This window comes from Dromiciops gliroides, chromosome 2 (genome assembly GCF_019393635.1).
Source record: "Dromiciops gliroides isolate mDroGli1 chromosome 2, mDroGli1.pri, whole genome shotgun sequence".
NCBI classification, from domain to species: domain Eukaryota; kingdom Metazoa; phylum Chordata; class Mammalia; order Microbiotheria; family Microbiotheriidae; genus Dromiciops; species Dromiciops gliroides.
Window position 1 is genome coordinate 393,613,989 of NC_057862.1, and position 20,464 is coordinate 393,634,452.

The 20,464-nt window shown below is 44.0% G+C and overlaps 1 protein-coding gene across 3 annotated transcripts in view; it reads left to right on the top strand.

Moving 5' to 3' along the window:
• Positions 1-20,464, top strand: part of RGS3 (regulator of G protein signaling 3) — a 218,093-nt gene that overhangs the window by 66,022 nt on the left and 131,607 nt on the right. Inside the window, exons 1-5 of one of the 3 annotated variants that reach the window (XM_043981831.1) lie at positions 7,200-7,480; positions 11,863-11,944; positions 12,895-13,000; positions 13,259-13,601; positions 15,069-15,108. In XM_043981831.1, coding sequence (XP_043837766.1) covers positions 7,427-7,480; positions 11,863-11,944; positions 12,895-13,000; positions 13,259-13,601; positions 15,069-15,108 — 625 coding nt within the window. In that variant the 5' untranslated portion in view covers positions 7,200-7,426. Of the gene's footprint in view, positions 1-7,199; positions 7,481-11,862; positions 11,945-12,894; positions 13,001-13,258; positions 13,602-15,068; positions 15,109-20,464 lie in introns of those variants that run through there. The other 2 variants (XM_043981824.1, XM_043981823.1) reach the window with 2 other exon arrangements.

Genomic DNA, 20,464 nt, shown 5'->3' on the forward strand with positions numbered 1-20,464 from the left:
GTCTACTTTGTAGATAGAATAATGCCAATGGTAGAACATCAGGCCATTTTAAATGGGTTTCAGTACATAATTTGCCAATCATACTCTTAAGCTCTTTATTCATAGTTCAACTTGGCCTGAACTTTGTGGATGGTAGGGCGTGTGGAATTTTGGAGTCACTCCCAAGAAAGAGTAGATTTGGGATAAAATCGAATCAGTGAAATGTGTGCCTTTGTCAGAATCGATGCGGGCTGGTGGGCCAAAACGAGGTACTATCTCTTTAAGAAGAATTTTGGCAACAAAGGCAGCTGTGGCTTGGGGGCTGGGAAATGCCTCCACCCACCGAGTGAGCTGATCAACTATAACAAGGCAAAATTTATAATGTCCTGCTTTTGGCATAGTAATATAATCAATTTGTAAGTGCTCAAAAGGTGTATATGCTAGAGGACGCCCTTCATAAGCTTTGGCCTTAAAAGCATACTGATTATAAGACTGACATGTGGAGTAGCCCGAGCAGATTCGAGATGCTGTATTAGTCACACCTGGTGCTATCCAGGTTCTCTTAATAGAGTCTACAATGCCTTGTGTACCAAAATGGCCTTTTCTGTGAACAGAGAGGCATACCTGGTGGTAGAATTTCCGGCGAAGAAGTGCCTTACCTTCCTGAGACACCCTGATGCCATTGATCTGTTTCGCCTTAAATTTCTTTTTCCACTTTTCTACTTCAGAATCGTCATAGGTTAGGTTGGAAGGAATATCCTCAGAAGGTGAAAGGTTAAATACATGTTCAGGAGCTTCTAATGCAGCAAGCTTGGCTGCAGAATCGGCTCATGCATTTCCCTTTGAAACAGGATCACTATTCCCTGTGTGGGCAGGGCAATGTACAACGGCTAGGGAAGAAGGCAGTTTCAGGGCATCTAAGAGGTCCTTGATAAGGTCCCCATAGATACCATTCGAGGATTCAATTTTGCCACTCTCTGGCTCTTTCCTGAGACTCCTACTACATTCAAAAATCCTACAGGTCTACACCCAGCATCTGGTTTGCTTACTAAAACTGATTTAGAAGCTCCTGTGTCTAGCAAACAGTCATAATACGTGTCCCCTACTTTGAGGGTCACATGAGGTTCATTACTCTGGGGAGGTGAATGGACTGGCACAAGTGCATTCAAAAAATCCGGATCTGGGAATATGTTGCTTTCATTATCTATGTTCCATTCCTCCCCTTCCTCTTGTCAATCTTGTGCCTCCCTTTGAGGGAGTCCACAGTTACCCTGATTCTGGTTATGTCCTTTTGTTCCTCCCTGATAGGGTCTATGGTTATTCTGATACTGTCTCTTTGTATCCCCCTGAAAAGATTTATATCCATTTTGATTCTGCCTGTAATAAGGCCTATAATTACTCCGGTTGTTTCCTTTCTGATAAAAGTTTCCAAAATTATTTTGATTTCCCCCAAAGAATTCCTCAAGGCTCTCGGTCATTGTCCTCTTAAGGTCTTGTTTTCTAGTTCTACATTCCCTCAAGAAGTGTCCTTGTTTTTTGCAGTACTCACAAAATTTAGGGGGTTAATAACGATTTTCAATTTTCCAGTTTCTCTGCCCTGTTGTTTCCTGTACTGGAGCTAAAATGTCCTGTCTGTTCCTTTCTTCTCTCTCATTTCCTTCGTAAATATATGTTGCTATTTCTTTAAGTCTGTCAGGACTCAAACTATTCCACCCGGGACATTGCTTTTTAAAATATTTCTGAATTTCTGGTAAGGACTGGTTTACAAAATGAGAGCAGATAATATGGGCGTCTCTACTGTCTAATGGGTCTAGTCTAGCATATTGCCTGGCATACTTACACAGCCTGTCATAAAATTTATTAGGTCTCTCATCAGGTCCCTGAACTGTATCTATAAATTTTTGCCAGTTATCAGTCTTTCTAATACAGGGTTCCATTGCCTTCAGCAATGTTTCCCTTGCATCTTTCAACATATCAAAATGCTTAGGGTTATTGGGGTCCCAGTCAGGGTCTTGAATAGGCCACCCAATATCAACCTTTCCCGTGGCTTCCAGGCTGTTTGCTGCAGCTACTATATCTGCTCTTTCTCCTGGGGACAATATTGTTTCCATAAGGTCAGTAACATCATTCCAAATCGGCTGATATGCTCTAAAAATTGCTCTAAACTGCCTGATAACTGCTGTGGGATCTTCATCAAATTTAGGAGTGCTTTGTCCCCATAAAGCCAAATCCTTGGGTGTAAAAGGTGTGTATTGTCTGAGCTTACGTATAGTACCTTTTTGACCATGGGTGAGGATCTCTTGAAGGGGAAAAATTCTTACTTTCCCTGTCTCCTCTACAGGGGAATCATTTATTTCTTAATTTGTTTGTTTGGCATGGAGGAAGTAGAGGGCGAGGGAATGAGAGTGGGTCATTTGGAATTTCAGTCTGAACGGCCTTGCATTCAATCTCGGGTTTGGAGGTTTGGGAGGCCATGTCTACAAGCTTAGGCTTGTCAATTTGGGGTCTGGATTTTCTTCGTCTTATATTTTTAGTATGATAATTTTCGCTTGCTCTGGCCCAGATTTTCCAATAATGTAAATGTTCAGGTGGACATCTACTTAGGGTTCTTTGCAAATGCTTCAATGTTTTGGGATCAAATGACCCATATTTGGGCCATTCTTCCTGTAATTCCTCATGCCACATAAAACACAGTCTGATAAGCCCTCCTCTGGTCATGGTTCTCTTTAGTCTAAGTTTTCCCTCATTCCAAATCCATCTATCTATTAAAGGGAGAGCACATTTCTAGCTCCGCTCTCCACCAGAGTCCAAAGGAAAGAGAGCCAGACAGAGCGCTAGTCTCTTCCTTCTTCCTCCCACTACCCAACATCACTTCCTGATGCCAAAGAAAAGACTCCTGGTCTTGCCCTCAAAGACCTTCACTTCATGGGCGGAACTCTTCTACAGTAAGTCTCTAGTAGGTGGCATCATTCCAATCATTACAGGACCCATCGTTCCACTGGTCAGGTGGGTGTAATATCTTAGGATATTGGCAGCTGACAATTTTATTGTTCCTAGATTTTTGAGACTGCATGGCGTTTCATTGGTTAGGTGTATGGAACCCCACCTGGGGGACATGGGGAGGATTCCTGAAATTTTGTCTTTTTCTTGCATGGTATGTTATTGGAAACACACTAATTAGTTCATTAGAGAGGCTTTGCTTGTGCCCAGCACTGTACCTGACATTACTAGAAGCACAAAAGAAACATGGGCCCTCCAGGGGCTTTTATAGTCTAGTCAGGACACCAAGCCACAAGTCAGTAGGGATAAGACCATATATACAGTGTCCCAAAAGTCTTGGTGCAATTAGAAGCTCTTAAAATTTAAAAGTGCATTAAGATTTTTGGGGACACCTTGTATAATGAAACACTAAGTATATAATAAAAATAATAAGTGCATTTGGAGTCATAAAAGGGAGAGCAATACCCTTCTCTTTAGATAGAAATATTTTCTCTCTATTGAATAAAGAGACAAGCCTCTCACTTCTCCACCCATTTGGAGGAGTGAGGTAAACTAGGATGCACACTGTTCCTCCTTGGTCCTATTCTCAGAGTGAATGGACTGGCACTGAGACTGTGAGACCCACAACTTAGACTCATCGATATTAGAGCAAGGAGAGGAACTTTTAAAGATGATCTGTTTTAATCACCATCCCAATCAGGTAAACTGGCATACTCATTTTAGAGATGAGGCTACTGAGGCCAGAGAAATTACATGACTTGAACAAGGTCACAGAACCTTTTCTCTTACCTTAAGGGTTTCTCTTCTGGCAGTGTTGGCATTGGTATTACAAACCACAGGTTCTTGATTAGCTCACAGAGACCTTGGGCCTCTTCCAGCGAAGTTCCAGGGACTGACTGGTTGGGTAGAAGTAGAGACATAAGGCTCTGACTTTGACATCATATTAGCCTTTCCATAGTATTTGCTGGTGCCAGGCTCCATGTTGCCCCAGAGCAGGTCTGCCTGGCCTCAGTCCAGTGCCCCAGCTGGATGTGACACACATCTGGCTGGCAGCCATATCTCTTGAGTCTCTTCTCAGGCTAAAGGAGACACCCCACAGGGTAGCTGCAATGCAAAAACCTAGCCTGGGTTCCAGTCCTGAAAACTTAATTGCCCCCCACTTCATCCCCCCCAAAGAATTCTGAATGAATAGGGATTTGGGTTTGTAACTTTGGGGAGCTGTTTAGTAAAGAGCTGTCTGTTCTGTAGCCACGTAAGGCTAAGGAGTAGGTTGTCTCTTTTGATGTAGGCACTTCTTTTGCTAAGAGGGTACTGCTGTCTGCAGCCCTGGGATTTGGAGTCGTATGCCCTGATATGGGTCAACTGTCCTTAATTTATATGAACTACTGAGATGGGGAATAGCCATACAACACTGGACCCCAATAGGAAATTGGCCTCAACAAGGCCAGTGATTTATCGCATTCAATTCCGTTTGGCTGCTTTCCTTTGGCTACATTTTTACTTTTTTGTTTGAAACTGTAGGATTTTGCTAGACAAACAAACCCAAGGCCTATTCTCCCCTCCCTTCCTTTTGCACAATCAAAACTGTCTCTGAAAGCTCCCAGGGTAGCCAGTCTGGGTTTCTGTGGAGTGTTACCCAGAGCATGAAAACAGCAACTCTTTAAGCTCCCTCTGCCTGGACATTTCTGAGGGCCCTCTCTCCCCAGACACTCAGGCAGAAATCTGGGCATAAAAGAGGAAGGAGTTGTTGGGATTTTTATTTGTGCTAAAGCTTCCTATATTGACTGACTATGGCCATCTGGAATCCCAGGATGCAGGAGGAGTCCTTCAAATTAGCCTCAGCAGCTCCACCTTTTATATCCTGCACATAGAAGAGGGAGATTTCAGTTTTTTCAGTGAAGTGTGATAATGAATTCAGTCTTCTGAGAGGGGAGGGCACGGGGATGCTGTAGGTGACTTAAGGAGGAAAGAGAAGCTTTGAAACATGCTTCAGAGATCGAGATAGGGAGTCATTTATGGAAGAATTAAAATATTTGGTATGTAGTTTTAGGGCTTAGTTGAAATTGCACACCATAAATTTGTAATGGTCCTAGCCAACACAGTTTGGACTGGGAGCTAAAAGATCTGACTTTTGCTTCTCTCTTGGGTTGAGCACAGCTGGTTAGTGGCAAAGTCAGCAAAAGTGACAAAGTTGATGACTTCTTGTAGTGGGATCTTAAGGTAGATTATAATACTGGCCCATGGCTCCTGGTTTTCATGGAAATGGAATTGGCTCTGTGCCCCTTCTCAATTTCCTTTCATTTTGGTTCCTCTGGGACTGTATCTGGGTGGGAGACACCAAGTCTATTTGCAGTTTGGAGATGCTTGTGTTTCAGAAGTGGGAGGTCCACTCACATGGCCATCCCTTTCTCATCTCCCTGAGCTGCAGCCAGGGGAACAAGCTTGGGCTCCTACTACTACTGTGGCCTCTCTGGCTTCCAGTGATGGCCATGACCTTTATCTCCCAGAGAGGCATGTTGGTGGAGTGGAAAGAACTCTGGCCGGAAAGTCTGGAGAGTTATACTCTGGCCCGGGCTTTGTCCCTGACTAGCTATGTGACCAAGACCAAGTCACTTCCCCTCTTTAGGCCCTCACTTTCCACTTCTGTAAAAGGAGAGGGCTGCCACTATCTGTAAAGGTATTTTCAACTCTGAATTCTATGATGCTATGATTGGGATAGTCCAATTCATCAAACATTTAATTGCCTACCATTTGAAAGGATATTTAAAGTCCTGTCTAGCTCTAAATGCTGACTCTACTATTCAGGTAACTTGTGGCAGCAGGACTTCAGAGGCTGGGCCACACTTCTCTATTGCTCTATCCAGAAACGGCCCTCCTGCACCCTCTGAGTAACATGGCTGACAGCCCAGTAGGATGAAATGGCTTTCTTCTTGGCCTTGAGTCCTTACTACTGTTGCCTCTGTAACAACAACAACAACAACAACAACAACCACCCCAAACACCAGCTCAGGTGTATTTGTTTAGGCTAACAAGGTGAGGAATGGGAGAACTAAGATGATCAGAGAATTTTGGGAAATATAAGCAGTGCTGATGCCAAGTAACGACTTAATGGTGTTGGAAACAATTTGCCAGGCCTTTAGTAGCTTGGATGTCCTTTGCCTGGGACTGGGACCTAAGACTTTTTCTTCAGCTTTGATGGAGGGATTGTATAGAATCATTTTTCCTTTCTGTATCCTAACCTAACACAAGGATGAACACGACCAGGGAGTATCTATGAAAATTTATGGGCATTTTATAGAATTAGATCAAGTTTCTACCTGGCTTGATAAAGACTTGGGGCTTTAGTGTCAAGCCCAGCAGTCTCATTTGGCTTGCTTTAATTCGGTCCATCAGAATTGTCTCTAGGAAAACTGTGGTGATGGACCTAGGTTTTGGTGGGCTCCATCCTGCTTTGGGGACTTTGTATCTGGAGTTGTGTCAGGCCCAGGACAAAGAGACATCAAAAGTTAGAGTTGTACAATCATCATGTCATAATGATTAGAATTAAATCTTATGTAGCACTTTACAAAATGTTTCACTTATAACAGCCCTGCAAGGGAGGTAGTATGAAGATTACACTTATTTTTTGGAAGTCCCCTTTCTCCCAGCCCAGGGTCCTTTCTAGTACACTGGGTGTGCCTTCCTGGTACACCTCCCTGACCCCTTTCCTTATCCATCCCTCAGTTTGCATGTTGCCCTTTTGTGACTATTCTCTTTATTCTTGTTCCAACCTGCCCTCAGTGTTCATTCTGAGCAGATTTCACACAAATAGAAATGTTGGGGTTAGGAAGGCACATAGCATTGTTTGTTTTGGATCCCCTGGGGGTAGCCCTTTTGCACAATTGTATTTTGTGTTTAACACAAAGCAGGATGGGATGTCATGATACAAACCACTGTGGGTCCTTCTCAGATTCCCTAAGCCCAACTCTTCCTCCTTATCCCAGACTGTGCAGTCTCTGTGCTGAATTGAAGGGAGGGGGAGTGGGTGCAATAGAGAGCTGTGTTTTCTGCCTGGGCTTCCCATCTAGGCAGTGTTTGTGAGAACACTGAAATAACAAAGTGCTCCATGCTCAAGAATGCAGCCAGAACAAAAGTGACATCAATAGTGTAGGGGCTAGGGAATACTAAATAGTTGACAGGAATTTTAATATAAAACTCTCTCTTCCTTGTCATTCAGAGGTTTCAGGAAGCTCTCTGGCTTATCGTAAAGAGGCATACAGCTCAGACAGGGCTTGGGGAGGTGAAAGGTGATTTCCTGCCATTCTTCTGTGGAGCTGGGTTCCCATGGGCGGTTATGCCAGTTAACTGTGGCTCAGTCTAAGCAGTCGTACTCCAGGGTGACTAGGACTCCTACTGCTTTGGGGAATTGAGTTTTCATGGGGCAGCAGCTGAGCTGGGACCTGTAGCTATGAATCGCTTCAATGGGCTCTGCAAAGTGTGCTCCGAGAGGCGTTATCGACAGGTGGGTGGAAACCCAATTTCTGGGAATGTAAGACTGTGGGGGTGGGGTGGTAGCGGCTGTTTGCTTGGAACTCAGTCTTACTGTCTTATCCTCTCCCCTCACTCTGTGTCCTGACTTCTTCTTCTATACTTGCTTGGCAAATTTCTTTTTGACCTCAGTGAAAGGCATTAGATAGGGGGCAGAGCAAAAAGCTAAAAACTATTGATTGAAGAGGTGATGCGGAAGAGGTGAGAGCTCTACACTTTAAATTTCTGCTCAGATGCTAAAAGGACAAGCTGTGTGAAAAGAAGCCAAAGAAGATTCAAAGAACATGAGGAATGAAGGGGGAACTTGGAGTGTAGGTTGGAGATCCTCCTAGAAATCCAAGGGATTCAAAGGATCTTACACCTTCTGTTCTCTTCTCACTGTCAAAATAACCTCTCATCTTGAAAATCCACATACTGGATTCTAAGCATTGAGTAGGTTTTCCTTTTTCAAAACCATCCTTATATTTCCTTCCCTTTTTCTTAAAAAAATTATTTTAAAAGAATTTTTCATGAAGGGCAGCTCTAGCTCTGAGAGTGACACAGGGTGGTGTAGTGGAAAGAGAGCTGGGCTTGGAGTGAGGACAGACCTGGTCTCAAATCCTGCCTCTTGGTGACCATGGACTTAACCATTGTAAGCCTCAGTTTCCTTATCTGCCAAGATGAAGAAGATACTAATAGTAGTTGTAGTTCTTACCTCATTGGGTTGTGAGACTACTTTGAAATAATACTTTGCAAACTTTAAAGGCCTGTGTAAAGTCAGTTTTTGTTGTTAAGAAAAATGGAGGGGGCTTAGGGTAATAGGCTTTAGAATTAGAAAAGATTTTAGCACTGGCTTTGTCCATTACCCTTTGCAGAGGAGAAAGCTGAGGTCTAAGAAGCAAAGTGAATCAACACTTCCCCAAGGTAGGTAGGAGAGGTATCCTTTTCCTTCCCCCAACAAAGTTGTTGTGGGGTGGACCAAGATCCTGTGAGGTTATTGATGGACTCTGGAGCTCTTCTGAATGAGGGACATGTCGTTCCTTAAATTCCAGGGTTAGAAGGCTCATATATACTCTCAAAGTTAAGAGGATAGGAGGGGGAATGAAGCTTTTTTTTTTATTTTTAAAGAAGGCAATGACAGTATGAAAGCAAGGAGTATCTCTCTGACCCTAGGTAAGGCAGCCTGGTTCTCTCTGAGTAAGACTTGATTTGTTTCTCATGTTCTTTGAATCCTCTTTGGTTTCTTTGGCAGAGGGCAAAACCCGTAAGAACACTTCCAGTTGTTGCTGACTGCCTCTGGGTCGGGGAGCATCTCTCACCTACCTTGAATGCAGCTTGTGCTTTTAGCATCTGAGCAGAAATTTAAAGTGTAGAGCTCCCATCTCTTCTGCATCACCTCTCTGATCAATAGTTTTTAGATTTTTGCTCTGACCCTTATTCTCATTCACCCCCTTCTTCTGCCCCCCACCATTCAGCTACTTGGACAATCAGCATGGCTAGAAGTGTCTGTACTGTTGGGTGGCAGCAAGGTATAGTGGACATAATTCTAAATTGGGAGTCAGTTTATCACTTGGGGAATGGGAGCAGGAGTAAATCACAGAGATAGGGTGGGATACTGGAACCAGGAAAACTTGGGCAAAGTTGAGGCTGGGAATTGGCATACCTGGTGAGTACTCAAAAGCCGAGATCAGATCCTGCATTTAGAAGCCAGGTGAGCCCATTGGCATGGGAAGCCAAAGCAAGGAAGCCGATAAAACAACAACAATGACAACAACCGACAAACAAACAAAACCAAAACAAAACAGGAGCAGTAGGCATGAGGCATCATTGAGAAGAAGACCTTGAACTCGGGCATGGAGATATTATATGATTTCTGCTGAAAGTAGACACCTTGTCCAAGCCATGCTCTCCTGCAGCCAATTCTGTCTTGGCTCTTGTCTGTTCTTGGGCCAGGCCACTTACCTCTTCAGTCCTTAGTTTGTGCAACTATTTAATGAAAAGTTTGGATTCCATGATCTTAAATATGCTTTCCAACTCTGGATCTAGGGTCCATTGCTGGGAATAGCTAAATCCCATCAGGAAGATGGTAAGTACATTAAGGTTTTTGAAATGTGGTGTGAGAGAGAGGGGCTGTTTCTGACATCTAGAAACGGGAGCTCAAGTTTTTTACCTCTTTGTGCCTCACTTTGCCTATTTGCAAAATATGAATGAATAATAGGTATAATGTGCTTAGAAGCCTAAGTATAAAAATAAATTTATTATTATTTTCTACTCAGAATTTTTAGTGCTCAGTATTTTGTAGACACTGAACATAGTTCTTTTGGATTTTAATATTGTCAGGATACAGTAAGAGAAACGGTAGGAACGAGTGCCGCCTTTTACCTTTATAACTTAAAGCATGATAGAAGCGAGTACTACTGTTATTAGATTCTGTTCCTGGTGTGCAGATCCTAGTGGAAACTAGCTGACTCCCACCCTTTTTTTTCTTCCATTCCCCTCATCCTCATCAATATCAGGATGTATTTGTCCTCTGGTGCTGTGCACAGCTTCTGGAATTTATTGGGGCTTGCCTTTGGAGCTTGGACATGGACTCTGTGTGTGTGTGTGTGTGTGTGTGTGTGTGTGTGTGTGTTCTTTGCTGAAATTTGTTTTTCTTTTTTTTCCCCCTGCCTTGGCTATGTGTTTTCCCAGAATTCTTATGGGACTAGGGTTCCCCATCATACCACCCCTCCCTTCTTGTCTGTCATATTTCCTGTTTTATAAACTTGCTTTGAATTGAGTTCCAGGGATGGTAGGAAACAGAACCTCCTGAGCTGCTGCAGCAAGGCCAACCAGTGAGCCTCCCCACAGGTCTTGGGAACTCAGGGCAACCAGTTTCTTTTAGATGCTCTGACCCAGTCTGGGCCCTGAGATAGTCTCTACTTAAAGGAAAAAACTTTCACCCAAGGTGAAGGGCTAGTTGGAGGATCAATTTTTTCCTTATGTGACTCTACCTCACATTTAAGGCCCTTCATAATTTGCCAACTTTACTTCTAACGTACACCTTATGTTTCAGGCAGGTCAGTTTTCTCAGCTTACCTAGAATGTCCTACAAGTCCTTCTGTATCTGTTTAGAAGCTACCCACTCTGTAGGGCCCATTTTATACTTCATCATCTTTATGAAGCCTTGCCAAACCTCAAGTCTATGCTGATCTTTCCTTTCATTTCATTCCAATAGGTTGTATAAGTATTGCTCACTTGGCACTTAATTCTATACAACCTTAAATTGCTATTTAACCACTTGTATGGGACAGTCAATAAGCATTTGTTGTGTGTCTACTAGGTGCCAGGTACTGTGCTAAGTGTTGGGGAACACATCATGCTCCCAAGGAACTTATGATCTATTGGGGGAGATGATACACAAAAGGAATCTGAAAGTGGAGGGGGTTTGGCTCAGTTCAGAGGAGGAGCCCCTTGAGAAGAATAGAAATGGTTGGCTCTGGGCAGAGCTGCCCTCCTGAAATGGGGCTCTTCCTTCCACTCGCTACCTCCAACAAAGGAGCATAGGGGACTGATGAGACAGACGTGATAGTGAGATTGTGGAGGGCTCTAGGGAGTGGGAATCGAAGGAAGTGTGTGTGTGTGTGTGTGTGTGTGTGTGTGTGTGTGTTTTATTTTGTTTCCACAGCTAGGTTTTAAACTTTCTGAAACCAGGAACTATATCATCTACTTCTTTTCTATCTCCTAAAACACTTGGCATAGGGGTGGGCACATAAAGGGGTGTTCAAGAAAGAGTTTTTATATTGATTCCCTTTCTGCATTGACACATACTTTCTAGTGTGGTGAGGCCTCCCTGTGAGGAATGTCCTTGGAGCCTTCATTAGCTATTTGAGCCCCAGTCCTCACCTAGGGTTTCTGGGTAGGGAATCAGGGTTAAGGAGCTTGGCGCCATCACTCTGTCAAAAAACCTGGGGTATGGAAAGGGCATGGAAAGGGGCAGGATACATTGCAACAGGTAGGGAGGGAAAGTTGGTCTCCTAGCTTGTATCCTGCCAACCAATGTGGTTCCCTTGACCTGTAAACCATGTTCAGAAGTATTAGCCAAGTGCTGCAATTTGTCAGCCTAAATTATTTACCTGTCATCTTGTACAACTTGTAGGAATACTAGGAGATCACACAGGCTGAGCTCCCCTCTGGGAGCTGGTTGGCAAGTTGAGTTCTCCCTGACAGTACACAACTTTGTCTTAGCATTCAAAACTCTCTCTCTCAAGCTGGGGCTACTCTCTAGCTTGTCTGGGTACTGTAAGCTCCTCCATATCGCTTCCCTGGGAAATGGAAATGAAGGGATCCATGAAGTAAAGGCTTCCAGGAATAACTGGCTGTGGGCTTATGTTGTAGATCACGATCCCGAGGGGAAGGGACGGCTTTGGTTTCACCATCTGCTGTGACTCTCCTGTTCGAGTTCAAGCTGTAGATTCTGGTAAGTAAATGATTCTGATGCAGCTTTTTGGCTGTAGCCTTTCAGGTCCAAGCTTTTAGTTCCATGGATTTGTTGCCTTGTCTAGATTGCAGACAGGGATTTGAATAGTGAAACAAAAACTAAAATATCGTAGTGATTTAAAAAACCCTGAACCAAACATTAATTAAAAAAAAGAATTGCAAACAAAACTGAAAACTTTTTCTTGGAAAAAAACTAGGGGACAAATTTGAACCAAAACTAAACCTATGTAGTTTATTAAAAATATTCTCAGAATTTAACTTCATCAAAATTCAATTTGTTTACAACTTCTGATGAACACAGAGATGAGTGAATGAGTCATAGAATTTTAGAGTTTGAAGATACTTCAACGACCATGTAGCTTAGCATGCTCATTTTTATAACAGAGGAAAAAGGGCCCAGAGAGGTGAAATAACTTGCCTGAAATCCCTCAGTTGTTGGCAGAGCCAGACCTGTCATCTTTCTCCATGCAACTGTTCCCTTTTCCCTGAGGAAATAGATGGGGAAAGCAGGCAATAAGGTAGAGGTGTCAGGACATTTATAGGGAAGGCTTAGGGAGGGAGGGAGTGTGGTTAGAGAGGCAGGGATGGTTGGGGAGTGTGGGAGTCCAAGTTAGTGTTGAGTGACTTTGGTGGCAGACACTTGTCTTTACATGACAGTCCCAGAGAAGAACTGAGAAGGGAGAGGGAAACTTGGGTCATACACTTAGTTTGGGTGAGGTCATAGGATAGCTCATGGATGTTGAACTAAAAGGAATTCTGGGGGACATCTACAACAACTCCTCATTTTATGTGCAGGAAATGGTCTCAGGGCTCTTAAGTCATACATGTATCTGTCAGACCTTGCTTGGTCTTGTGCCTGGAGGATAGAGCAATGTGGGGCTTGTGATGGTTTCCTCAAGGTGACTGAGTGGTGGTGGTCTCTCCTGGCAGGGGGCCCTGCAGATCGAGCAGGGTTGCAGCAACTAGATACGGTGCTACAGCTGAATGAGCAGCCTGTGGAACACTGGAAATGTGTGGAGCTGGCACATGAGATCAGGTGACTGATGGTGGTGGGAAGGGCACAGGGCCCCAAGCACTTGAAGACTCTCTAAGCCTTCCGCCTTCCCAGGTTCACAGACCCTCTCCCTTGCTTCCTTCCCTTTACACTGTCTCACGTTGCTATATCTCGCCTAACCTCACTGCCTAGTACTGCGCCTTCGAATTCTTCTTTAGCCCCCCTTTGGTTTATCAGTGACTCCCCAAAGCTAATTGGTATCCCCTCTCTCCCCCCTTGTCTCCTTACCTACTCTTTCAGGAACTGCCCTGGTGAGATCATCTTGCTAGTGTGGCGCATTATCCCTCAGATCAAACCTGGCCCTGATGGTGGTGTCCTACGAAGGGCCTCCTGCAAGTCAGCTCATGACCTCCAGTCGCCCCCCAATAAACGGGAGAAGAACAGTGTCTTGGGTAGCAGGCCTGAGCAGCGTCGCAGCTGTCATCTGGTGTGTGATAGCTCTGATGGGCTACTTGTGGGTGGCTGGGAGCGCTACAGTGAAGTGGGGAAACGGACCCAGCACACTTTGCCACCATTGTCCCGGGCTTCAGCTCCCACTGACCCCAACTACATCATCTTGGCCCCTTTGAACCCAGGGAGCCAGGTAAGAATTCATACTCTGCTACTGTGATTATGCGGGTAGGAAGAACTGTCTGAAAACATGTGCTTTACCTGATAGGGAGGTTATGTCCCAGAGAAGAGCTGAGAAAGGAAAGGGAAACTTGGGCCATACACTGAGTTTGTGCCAGGTCATGGGATAGATCATGAATCTGGAGCTGGAAGGGACCCCAGAGGGCAAGTAGACTAATTCCTCACTTTACATGCAGGGAACTGAGGCTCAGGACTCATAAGTGACTTGTCCCACATGGGCACCATCAGAGGAAGGATTTAACAGGGGTTCCAGAGTCAGGGTTCTTTCCCTGTGCCCTGTTTATGTAATGAAACCTACCTTCTGCACATCCTGGGATCCCGGCTCATGATTATTTGACCCCCCCCCCCCATTTCTCTTCCCTTGAGCAAGTCATTTGGTATTTTAGGAGGTATCTTTTTCTCCTTGAAGCTTTTACCCTAAGGGAATCTCCTCTCAAGACCCTAACTACTTCTCCCCTTTGCATTCATTCATTCATTCCATAAACATGTATTAAGTGCCTATGGTGTGCAGATAATTGTATTTAAGTCCTAGCAGAGATGCACACTTTAGATAAGACTTGGGTTCCTATTCTTGTGAAATTTAAAATTTAATAGATACAAACATAGATAATTAGAATTCACATTACATGATAAGTGAGTTATACATACAAGTACAATGCAAAATGCTATGTAGGAAGGTCCAGCTAGATGTGGCAGCATCTGGTTTGTGCTTAAAAAGATGGGTAGGAGGAATTGAACAGGTTAAGAGGGCAAGGGAAGGCTTTTTTTGGGTATGGGAGAAAGTGTGGACAAAGCCTGGAAAATGTTAAAAGGGGCAGAGGGTGCTCTAACTTACACTAGTACTTGGAAGGGAATACTATGAGACAATGCTGAAAATGCAGGTGGGTGGCTGATGGTATAGGGTAGTGGGTATCAGGCTAAAGAGTTTGAATTTTACTCAGCTCACAATAGTCCCTGAAGCCCTTTTCTTTTTTAAAGCTAAAGAGCGACATGTTCCTGTGGGTAAGAATGATTTCCTGGGGCGGCTAGGTGGCGCAGTGGATAAAGCACCGGCCCTGGAATCAGGAGTACCTGAGTTCAAATCCGGCCTCAGACACTTAACACTTACTAGCTGTGTGACCCTGGGCAAGTCACTTAACCCCAATTGCCCCAACTAAAAAAAAAAAAAAAAGAATGATTTCCTGGGAGTGTTAGGAAGGCAGACAGATGGCATTGGTCAGGGTTGGGGTAGATGGAAAGAAAACTGGGAGCACAGAACACCTGGGAAAGATGATTGCAGTAGGCAGAAAAGGTGATGGTGAGGGCTGGGGGAAGAGGAGGGAAGGGATGTTGGAATAAAGGTAGAGGGAGAGTCAAGAGGACTTCCTTCAGTACTTAAGCTACTGGTTCTGTGCTTTTTGTTTTGTTTTTCCCCCTATAGCTTCTGAGGCCCTTGTATCAAGAGGACAGTATCCCAGAGGGTAAGTGTTTTCTGCCAGTTTCTACTACCATAAAAGTCCTTGAGAAGAAAGTGGGACTACCTACCTCTTTTTCCTGGGCTTAGTCACCCTTCCTCTGTGATTTTTTTTTTTCAGTTTACCAAGTTTGATTGCAATACTGTGAGTGATCACAGGGAGAGAACCAGAAAAATGGAAAGGTATCTCTCCCTCTAGGATTCTTATGATCCAGATCATTACAGTGTAGAGAGCAAAGCCATCAGGGACCTTCCCTTCACTCCCACCAACCTCTAACAGACCAACCGACTCTAATAGAGTCTGAGTGAACGAAGGGGATAGAATCGTTTAGGCTAACTTAATCTTCACATCTTGTCTAACCCCCGTTACTGGATCTCTGTTGTTTCTTTATAAATTCTCCCAGTCATATCGAAATGGACATCTTCTCCAAAGACACGTGGTTCTTTCTCTTAAAACAGAGGAGACTTCCATCTCAACCCTTTCTTGCAGTAGTTAGAATGACAGCAAAGGGGGGCCTCCCAAGAGGTTGCATCTTCAAGGTTTGGAATATTGTAGACTGAAGGCACTTACTCTCCTTCATATAAAATAGCTCTTTTACTCTCTCTGGATGCTGTTGTGCTTTGTGGTATAAAACACTTTGTATCTCTGCTCTGTGAGGTGAAGAAGGAATCAGGACAGTGCTGAGGTGAGTGAAGTCTTAGGTTTGGCTCTGGTTTGCTGAACCAGCCATTCCCGGGAAGCCTGGAGTCTCTCCCAGTTAGTATCTTCAAGTCCCGTCTCTGGAACCGTTGATTTCTTTAGTGTCATTTACCCAGCTGTTGTTGGATGTGCAGGTCCCTCTGGGAAGTGTTGGGGTTTTTCTGGTTTTTTGTGAGTGAGCACAGGACTGGCTGACCCCAGGACTAGGGGCTGCTTTAGGGAACTGGCCAAATTAACTTCTTCCATTGGATCTGGGTGAACTCCCATGACTCTGCAGGTCTTGACATGGCAAGGTACCATGGTGTGGAGAGAGCACTGGAGTGGGAGGGAGAGACTTGGGTGCTAGTTTTGACTGTCTCTGAGTAGGAATATGGCCTTCAAGCAGCTGCTGTAATCTCTTTGGGCTTCAGTTTCCCCATTTATACATTACAGAGTTTGAGCTAGATGATCTCCAAGGTGCCTTCCAACCCTGACATTATGAGGTTCTTGAATGAAAACACTGCACGCAGCTTGACCTCAAATTTCCCCATAATTGCCTAGATTCTGAGGAGCAACCACAAGGGATGTCAAGGGGCCCTGATGGGTGTTTGGCTCTTTCTTTTACTTTTTTCTGAGCTGACTCAGCAGACTTCATTCCCAACTCAAGAAAATGTTCTACACTGGTGAGGGGGTAGATTGGTTCTTCTCAAGGTTATTTTGATCTCCTGAAACTGGGATGAACTGTGTGACAGCAGAACCTGGAGTCCTGTGACCCTAGCTCTAGCTAGAGTATAGCCCTAGGCTTGGATTCTTTTTGCTTAATGTAGCAAGAACATGAGCAGAGGTGGGTATGTGCTGCTGACAGGAACTTGACAGAAACAGGAACCATGTGGGCTCTTATCCAGGCCTCCAGCTTGGGTAGGTATTACAATGATTTTCAAAATCCTTCTGGTCAACTTGAAGAAGTTAGGAAGCAGAGTAGAAATCTGTTTGCTGGCCAGATAGTATTTCTGATTTCTAGTCTGTCATTCTCTCTCTTACACCATGCTGCCTCTTCCCTCAAGTGTCAAGTCCTGTTGTGATATGCCATGCTGGGAAATCACATCATTTCTGCAAAGAGATCTTTCAACAAGCACTTTTAAGGGAGTGAGTATCTTTTGCTTTTCCTGGGTGTTTAGCTACTAACTGAGATTTTTAAAAATTGAGCTCTCTCTTCCCCACCATAGAAATAGAACTAGGGCCTTTCGGCATCATGTTACTTACTGAGTTGGAGCCAAAGAGACAAATTTGGACTTGTTTGCTGTATTCTGAAAAGCAGTTGCTTTTTCCAGGAAGCCGAAGATATCAGTTTTTATATGGTGGAGAATTTGGCTAAGCTCAGGTCCAGGGATTCCAGCAGGGGTCATTGACTTATATAGCTCATCATGTCTTTGGGAGAGAAGGTTGGCCCTTCCTTACGTTGCTTTGGGAAGGGAGTCCCTAAATACAGTAGAAAGTACCTGGAATCTGGAGACTAACCCTCTAGAATGAACAGAGTGCATAACTTCTGGGTTTGAAATGTTGAAGGCTTCTCAGAATGACCTTTGTCCTTCTTCAGAGCTGCCTTTGTCTTGTCTGTCACTGTTCCTTGTCTTTTTTTCCTCCCATATGTAAAACAAGGACAATACTTCTTTCTAGATAAGTTTGAAAATCTTTTCCAACTTAGGGGTGAAAGGTGCTAGGTCAATACAGAGTTGATCTCTGGTTTGCTATCAGCTGGTATTGTTCTATTCTTTTATCTTCTCCTCCTGTCACCATCAGATGAAACACCCAATCAGTGAGGGCAGGAACCAGCTTCTGAACTCAAACCCTGTAGGAGTCTAAATGGGAAGGGTCCCGATTTGATTTGGCTCAGTTTGTTGAGCAAGCAAAAACCCTCTTGGCTCACAGAGCATGAACGTTGGTAATAATAGCCATTGTCTGCCTTTGGGCTGAGGGAATGTGCCACTTCCTTCCAAGATGGTGCCCCTGTGGGCCTGAGTCTGAGAAGTGAGTTTTTGTTAGGTATAGGAGGAGTAAGGTCTATATTTTGAAAGGAAGAGATTGAAAAGTTTTGAGTAGCAAATTCAGTTCATTGGAAATCTAAATGCCTGATATATACAAGGCCCTTAGCCAGGACTGGGAAAAAACAGCCTCTTCCTTCAAAGAGCTTACATTCGGGGGCGGCTAGGTGGCGCAGTGGATAAGCACAGGCCCTGGATTCAGGAGTACCCGAGTTCAAATCCGGCCTCAGACTCTTGACAATTACTAGCTGTGTGACCCTGGGCAAGTCACTTAACCCCCATTGCCCCGCCAAAAAAACAAAAACAAAAACAAACAAACAAAAAACAACAACAACCACAACAAAAAACCAAAGTGCTTATATTCCACCAGAAAGGGAGAAGGATCTTGGTTGGAAGTCGAACAAAGCAAGAGAAAAGTCTTCCTCTTCTTTCAGCAAAATAAGTTCATTGTGCTGACTAATGCCTTACTTGTCCTGTGGCTTGTCCTGGTGTGGCGGGAAGCTGACCCCGATGACGTGGGTGAGAAAGAAGAGGTGGGACACTTTCGAAGAGCTGCAGAGTAAGAGCTTATTGCTCAGGGGCATTTATTTTCCAGCAACATAGATCTCTTTAGGAGACCACCAATGTCCAGCTCATCATGATTTGATTCCTTCCTGAAGATAAAGCACTTAATTAGCTTCAAACAAATAAGTATAACTGAAGTGCTGGGGAAGAAACTAGCTATGTATTGAATTGCAACTGAGACGAAAACTCCTGGATTCCAGTCCTGGTTTGGCCATTAGCTGACAACTTGGTGACCAGAGATAGGTTACTTCTTCTCTCAGGCTTGCCTGGAAAATGGAACAGAATCCTTACTCTGGGAACAATGCTAAGTATCATAGAAGAGTGCAGATAGTTTATTGATGTTGTTGCTAGTGGCTGAAGCAAAAGTCCCCAGACCTTAACTCCTATTGCCAGGAGCAGATTGTGATTGTGTAATGACTCATTCACAGTCACTCTGGAGCTGGGGGTTGGAGTGGGACAGGAATCCCAAATGCCCAGGCTTGAGGCGCTTATGGTTAGAGGGGCAGTATAATGGACAGTCCAGGGGATTGGACCGGGAAATCCCAGATCTGCCACCTGGTCATGGGAGATCTTTGACAAGTTGATTTCTATGCTTTGGCCTCATTTTCTTCTGAAAAGTGAGAGGGTTGGACTAGATGATCTTTAAGGTCCTTTTTAGCTTTTGTCAATCTATTATGCTGGAAAGGTTTTAGGTACAGAATGAATTGGAGTATTTGAGGACCAATTTGACTTTGTGCACAGAGGCTTGTCATTGGAAGGCTGATCACAAGGTGATGGCTTCTTTGGACTGGGCAGTCCCTGAAACAAAATAAGAAAAGAACCTCAGGCATGTGTGGCTTCTCTGTGCCTCTTCAGAAAGGGGTGGAATGGTCGAAAAGAAAGCAGAGAGTGCTGAGAATCACATAGTTTTTAGACTGCTTATAAATGTCTTAACTGGAGGTACCTGGTCTAGTGACTAGTTTTTGCCTAATTTTGTCTACTGACATCTGTTGCAGAGAGTGATGGCAAAGAAAAATCTATGAAGAAATTGATACAGTCACTTAAGAACTTGGTAAATCAAGCTGATATATATTTTGATACTTAGAGACCTTAATATGAAGGTGTGCACAGGGGAGGATGGTGTAAGTTACGTTGGAAAACATGGTAGAAGTTTGGGGAAAAAAAGAGGCCAAAGGATTATAGGCTTCATAACTATAATATAACTAACATAATGTGGAAATTTATTTTGACTTGGGGACCCTGCCTTTGGGCTGAGGTTAAAAAGCCTTAGGCCCTCAGGGTTTTTTCTGTGTAAGGGGGGCTGGTGCCCCTCCCCCTCAGCTTCAGCTGAGCCAAAAAGCCCCGTGGGCTTTACAGGATGCCAGGTCAGCCGGCTGGGGGAAAAAGCCCCAGCTCCCTCCGCCCTGAGAGGATCTACCCCAGAGATCCTGGGCGTGTGCAGGCCGGCCTCTGGTGCAGCTCTTTTTTTTTTTTTTTTAAATGTATGAGGTATTTTATTTTTTCCGTTACATGTAAAGATAGTTCTCAACTTTTGTTTATACAAGCTTTACAATTTCAGATTTTTCTCCCTCCCTCCCCTCCCTCCCCCCTCCCCTAGACAGCAGGTAATCTGATATAGGTTATATCTATATATCTCTATACATATATATATAGATATATATATGTACACACACACACATATATATATATACACATAATAACGTTAATCCTATTTCTGCATTAATCCTGTTACAAGAGAAAGAATCAGAGCAGTGATGCAAAACCTCAAAATAGAAAAAAAAACAACAGCACCCAAAACAAAAGAAATAATATGGTTCAATCAGCATCTATACTCCACAGTTCTTTCTTTCTTTTTTTTTCTTGTTGTTGGAGATCCTCTTCTATCATGAGTTCCCTGGAACTCTTCTGTACCATTGCATTGGTGAGAAGAATATAGTCCATCACAGTAGGTCAACACTCAATGTTGATGACACTGTGTACAATGCTCTTCTGGTTCTGCTCATCTCACTCATCATCAGCTCACGTAAGACCCTCCAGGTTTCTCTGAACTCTTCCTGCTCATCATTTCTTACAGCACA